Source organism: Hordeum vulgare, chromosome 4H, assembly GCF_904849725.1.
Source record: "Hordeum vulgare subsp. vulgare chromosome 4H, MorexV3_pseudomolecules_assembly, whole genome shotgun sequence".
Taxonomy (NCBI): domain Eukaryota; kingdom Viridiplantae; phylum Streptophyta; class Magnoliopsida; order Poales; family Poaceae; genus Hordeum; species Hordeum vulgare.
In genome coordinates, this window is record NC_058521.1 from 45,017,550 (window position 1) to 45,023,448 (window position 5,899).

Here is a 5,899-nt window from a genome sequence, read left to right on the forward strand (position 1 = left end):
GATGAGTGAAGGAGGAGGAGTTTGCCTTGGAGCTTGGAGCACCCGGTGGTGCCATGGGGAGGAGGAGGAGTTTATCTAGCGTTTATCTAGTTAGGGTTTAGGGTCTTATCTATCTATGTAATCGTACTATATACCTATGTCTTGCTTATTTATCTATGTAATGGTACTATATATGCCGTGTTCATATATGTTCTATATATCTATGTCGTACTTATTTATCTATGTTATATCTAGTTCATATATGTTCTATCTAGTTCTATCTAGTGCATGCAACTGAATACACGCATTCCCGTAAAAAAATACTACTTTTGTATTTGGGTACCCTCTGTATTTAGTGTTACTGTGTTTTGCAAGTGGTGGCCGTTTCGGTTTCCGAGGCAGGCTGGTGTAAATGATGAAAAGACCACACACCCACCCACCCCCACCGTCTCTTCGCACCACTCCCCCATCTCCTCCTACATAGAAACCGCCGCCCTCCGTCTCTTCGCTCTCCCCCATCTCGTCTCTCCCACACGACGCAACCGCCGGTGCCATGGACCAGAGCATTGCCTGGCAGAAGGCCGTGCAAGATCTCGCCGGCGACAACCAAGAGATCCGTGAGCAGCTTCGTGAAATGACGGGCTGGTTCCCAAGCATCGAGATGATGCGGAACCACGCCCATGGCCTGATCAAGATGATGCGAGAGGACGAGAAGCTCCGTGCCTTCCCCCCGGCTACTGCGTCCCACCTTCCTCTGTCCTCCTTTGGGCGACGAGGGAGGTGCAGCGTACCACCGACCCGATGCAGCGCGCAAGGTGGTGGATGTACCGCATCCAGGATGACGGCACCGCAGCCGGATCCAACCCGTCTTGCCTCGAGGACGGAGAGGGTGACCGATGCTGTCCTCACGCTGCCGGCCGCCGTCCTCGACCCTGAAGTGCAGATCATTCCGCCAGTCTTCACTGGCGGAAACAAGAAGAAGAAGCCGGTGGTGCGCCGCTCAGAGCGCCTGAAAAACCTCAAGAACAACTAAAGTGCGCCGTCAGGGGCTGTTACTGGTTAGGTATGCTGCTATATGTTAGCATATAAGTTAGAACTACTTTTGGTATGGATGTAATCTAAATTTCTGGTGCTGGTTGGATGAACTGTTGCTGGTGTTGGCTGCATGAATGACCCCTGTATGAACTGATGCTGCAGCTATTTGTTGGTGCTATCTGTGTGCTATCTGTTGTTGGATGAACTATTTTTTATCTATTTGCTGCAGGTATGGATGTAAGCTAAGCTAAATTTCTGGTGCTATCTGTTGCTATCTGTTGTTGGATGAACGATTTTTTATCGAAGCAGCAATCGATTTACATCTGTGTCTCAAAAAATGATCCATCACAAAATGGGCACGACTATTTTTTATCGAAGCAACATGGTTGCACCAAGCGGATAGGCCTGTTTTCTATTTGGGCCTGCTTTTTCTTCTCACAGTCCTCATCAGCCCATGACCCAATAACGTTTTTTGTTTGACCATGAACTCCGCACCTCCACTCTGTTTTTTTTGAACAAGATGCACCTCCACTCTGTTAACTGAAGAATTGCTGCACATTATGAGTTTCTGCATTTTTTTTCATCAATTGCTGCATTTTAAAATAATCCATTACAAACACAGACAGGTTTTGCTTCACATAAATCCAAATTCTGCTAACAAATGAAACTAGATTGACACACTGACTGAAACTCTAACAATTTCTAGCGATTGATGAACATCAAGTAAAAGAAACCCATAGCAATGACACAACAATAAAATGCTCCAGCCATCATATTTGCTTGCTGCTTCAAATCGATCAGTTGCTTTAGTTGCTTGCCCATTTTCTTCAATTCACACCCCAGTTCAGCTTGCCCATAACAATGAACTGATCTGTCCGCCAAATGGGGGGGGGGGTGTTCCACAGCAAGCGGTGCCCCAAAATTGAGCCCTTCGGTTGATCCCTCCAATTTCAACCTCTCAACGTACTCATCTAGCCACTCGAAATACCAGCATTTCTGTAGAACCTGAAAAACAGGGGTCGGCAACTCATGAACTCTAGATCCAACCCTAGCTCCATCGCCCAAATTTGACTAAAATTTTTTTGGAGAAATAGACCATACGATTGGTGAAGTAGACAGATCTAACCTGCCCCGGCTGTGGCCTGCTCAAGCATTTCACGAAGTCAGGCCCACGGTTGCCATTTTCTTCCCTCATACAAGTCAGACGCTTCAGAGGCTCCATGCGTGGGCAATCGGGGCATCTTGTTAGTGGCACTGGACCGTACTTCCTCCATTGGCAGGAGGCCGAGCTCGAGGTAGACATCACTCGCCGGCGACGCGCTTCCTCGCCGGTGAAGAGGAAGAAGGTGGGGGAAAGGAGGAAGGGCAAGCAATGGGGGAGGATGGGCTGGCTCGGGTCCGGGCACGCGGATGAGCACGGCCATGCTTATGTGGATAAGTTGTGGGTCCCACACACATGCGAGTAAGTGGTGGGTCTCATGTTGACGTGGCTAACTGGTGGGTCCCGCGTGTCATAACTTAGCCCCTTGAGTTTTGCATTTCATGGTTAAACAGAGCCATGTCGCATTGTAGCTATTGTTTGCTTCAAAGATGTCGCATCCAGAGCTATTTTGATCAACAACGTCGCACTGCTTCCATTTCGCGTCAAATATGTCGCACAGGAGGTATTGACCCATAAGCGTCGGTGCGCCAATACATATATTGTGTGCCGAACTGGAGTAACTACAAGAAACCGAACTCTTGGTCACATTTGTTGGTCAGATGAGCTTGCTTTTCATGTCTATATGTACAACACAATGGAGACGATGATTTTGATTATGTTTGTGCCAATGCGAAGCTAGGAGCGGGCTCCAAGTCCTTGACTGCCTTCTTCACTGCCTCGATGTCAATGCCGGCCAGCTTGCCTGTCGCCGACGCGACAACGGTGCAGCTTTTCCTCTCCTCGACGTATGGCAGGAACAGCCTCGCCTTCTCCTTGGAGGAGAACAGCGCCACACTGCATAAGAAAACCAAGAAATGTCACATGGTGCGTGAGCAGTTCATATTCTGCAAGAACAATCTTGTGAGCCTACTCTACCATGGCTTGTCGCGGGCGTTGGCGAGCTGGACCGCGGCGGTGTTGGTCGCCACGACGCCGGCAGAGTCGTTGATGAGGCAGGTGAGCTGTGGGAAATCATCATAGAAAACAGAGTGTCAAAACGATGATTGATTCGTAGGGATTGTAATAGATTTGTGGTTCTGAACAAGAGCAAAAGCAGGGGATGGATAATCCACCTGTCCAGGAGTAGTGATGAACAGATAGGCCGTCTCCTCACCGACGATTTCCTCGATCTCTTCTCTGTGCCTCTCATGTGGCATCACAAACAGAGGCCTCAGCCCATTGCCTCCGGAGCTGCATGCCATGAGATCACCGGCCAAGTCAGGGCTGCTACGATGCCAAGTTGGCTGGACTGGAGTAACTGAAACCAAGCAATCTGGTGCAGACGCAGAGCCTACCTGATCTCCTTGGCGATCTCTGCCCACAGTTCGAGGGGGAGGAGGCAGTCGTCGTCTCCCCTGGACTTCATGTTGGCGACGGAGTCGGATTCTATGCCGTGGATGACGACGTACTTGCCCTTCTCCACGCCCGCGCGGTTGTACTTGTCCTCCACCACCGCCCGCAGCTTCTTGGAGATGGACACCCTGAGCGGCGGTATCGGCTGCTGCGGCACGCCCTTGGCCGGCCGGCCCAGCCACTCCAGCATGTCCTGGTACCTGATCAAGCGTTCCCATTGCGTCTTTTAGAGAATTCGGAGCGAGTGGTTCTTGAATCTTGATGATTGCAGAGGAGCAGCTCACATGTTGTAGCCGCCGTCGGCGAGGTTGGTGGTCGCCGGCTTGAACATCTCGGTGAGGAACAGCCCGGCGCCGGCACCGTTGACGTTGGGGTAGACGTAGCCGACCTTCTCGCGCGCCGATGACATGAAGAGGAACAGCGCGTGCCCCGTCCCTGCCAGCTTGGTCGACAGGACCATGTCGTAGTACCTATTCTGCCAATCAACCGCAGCACAAACACACATTCATCTTCAGCTTCAGTTAGTCGAATCGATGAACCGAATGAGCAGGGCGGCATACTTTCATGACGCCGAGCTGGTGGGTGTACTCGGCGGGCTCGGGCCACTCGTCGTCGGGGTCGTAGACGTTGGCGTACCGGACGTTCTTGCACATCTCGTAGACCTGCTTCCCGCGCGCGGACGCCACCACGTCGACGAGCACGCCGGGGTACCTGTCCTTGAGCATCTGCACCACGGGGAAGAAGAGCACGTTCTCGTAGACGCCGCCGGAGACCACGCAGCACACGCGGCGTACGTCGCCGCGCACCTTGGACGCCAGGCTGTCCAGCTCCGGCATGTACCCCATGGGGAACCGGAGGAAGCCGTAGGGGTTCTCCGCGTCCTCCGGCGGCCGCGGGTCCTCCTCCTGCTTCCCGCCAGAGTAGACGCCCGTGTAGTCGAACTCCTCGTCCGGCCCGTCGTCGAACGGGTCGAGCCATGGGTTCCTCTTCTTGGACGACGCCCGCGCGAGCCCCGCCACCCGGCGGCCAGGCAGAAGGTGGCATTGCCGCGGCGTCGCCGACGGCGCGGGAAGCTTCGTCGCCATTGTCGACGTGGGCCGCGCGGCCATGGGCGTTGGCATGGTTGGCGTTTGCATTTGGTCCTGCAGTGGTGGTGCGTTGCGAGGACTTACTTTGGATATCGCTACCGTTTTTTTCCTCCAGTGTGTGGAGGTGGAGGAGAGGGAGAGGGGATGATGGTGGTGCCATTTGGGTTTGGATTTTGGTTTCCGATGATGTGTGGAGGTGGAGGAGAGGAGATGATGATGGCGTGGCTTGCATGTCCTCTTCCTATGTTTTTTTTTTTTGGGACATCCTAGTCGACGAAATCACTAGTTAGCGAGTACACCTTCCAAGATTACTCTCACCTTTAAAAAACGTGTTTTTTCCCTTTCCGAGAGGCATGGATCATGTCTCTCGCGAAGACAAAATCGTACCTCTCGCGGAGGCAAACCGTGCCTCTCACGAAAAAAGAGAGCAGAAAACGCGTTTTTTCTTTTCGGGGGCGTGCCTCTCGCGAAGGCAAAACCGTGCCTTTCGCGAAAGCAAACTTGTGCCTTTCGCAAAAAAAAATAGAAAACGTGTTTTTCTTCCTTTTTCAGGAGAGGCACGGGCGTGCCTCTCGCGAAGGCAAAACCATGCCTTTCGCATAAGCAAAATTGTGCCTTTCGCAAAAAAAAAGTAAACACGTTTTTTTCCTCTTTCGGAAAAGGCACGGGCGTGCCTTTCGCGAAGGAAAAACCGTGTCTTTCACGTAAGCAAAATTGTGCTTCTCGCGATAAAAAACAGGAAACACGTTTTTTTGCCCTTTCCGAGAGGCACGGGCGTGCTTCTCGCGAATGCAAGACCATGCCTCTCGCCAAAAAAAGCAGAAAATGCGTATTTTTTCTCTTTCCGAGAGGCACAGCCCGCGAAGACAAAACCGTGCCTCTCGCAGATGCAAAATTGTGCCTTTCGCAAAAAAAATGTGTTTTCCGTAAAAATAAGGAGTTTTTTCGCGAAATTGTCCAAAAATTACGGAAAACCGGTGAAAAACCGGAACACCAGAAAAAACCGGAAAAAACCCACTCTAAAAGGCTGAAAACACGTGCGAAAAAATAAAATAAAAACAAAATACGAAGGAAACGTTCATAACGCGATACGTAGCGGCAGCTAAGAACGCGTCAAGTGGCGACGCACGAGAATGATCGCTCGGAGGCTTTGCAAAAAGTGCTAGCTAACTAGTTGCTCTCCTAGTCGAGGGCCAGGGCTATTCTCGTCAGACGCAGCTTAGGTTTGTCCTAGCAGCGGCGT

General features: G+C 51.6%; 1 protein-coding gene across 1 annotated transcript; it reads right to left on the bottom strand.

Annotated features, from left to right (window-relative positions):
* Positions 1-2,665: 2,665 nt before the first annotated feature.
* Positions 2,666-4,833, bottom strand: LOC123451153 (photosynthetic NDH subunit of subcomplex B 1, chloroplastic). The gene is made up of 6 exons (XM_045128159.1): positions 4,129-4,833; positions 3,853-4,043; positions 3,511-3,768; positions 3,289-3,406; positions 3,092-3,177; positions 2,666-3,010 (listed from the first exon to the last, which is right to left on the bottom strand). Exons 1-6 carry the CDS (start codon positions 4,702-4,704, stop codon positions 2,830-2,832), a joined length of 1,410 nt encoding a protein of 469 aa, XP_044984094.1. The 5' UTR covers positions 4,705-4,833; the 3' UTR covers positions 2,666-2,829.
* Between the last annotated feature and the right edge of the window lie 1,066 nt (positions 4,834-5,899).

Excerpts from the sequence above, each read along its gene's own strand:
- LOC123451153 (XM_045128159.1), bottom strand. The coding sequence starts at position 4,704 with ATGCAAACGCCAACCATGCCAACGCCCATGGCCGCGCGGCCCACGTCG. Across the intron at positions 4,044-4,128 it reads ACCAGCTCGGCGTCATGAAA|AATAGGTACTACGACATGGT; the intron begins GTATGCCGCCCT and ends GTTGATTGGCAG. Across the intron at positions 3,769-3,852 it reads GCCGACGGCGGCTACAACAT|GTACCAGGACATGCTGGAGT; the intron begins GTGAGCTGCTCC and ends ACGCTTGATCAG.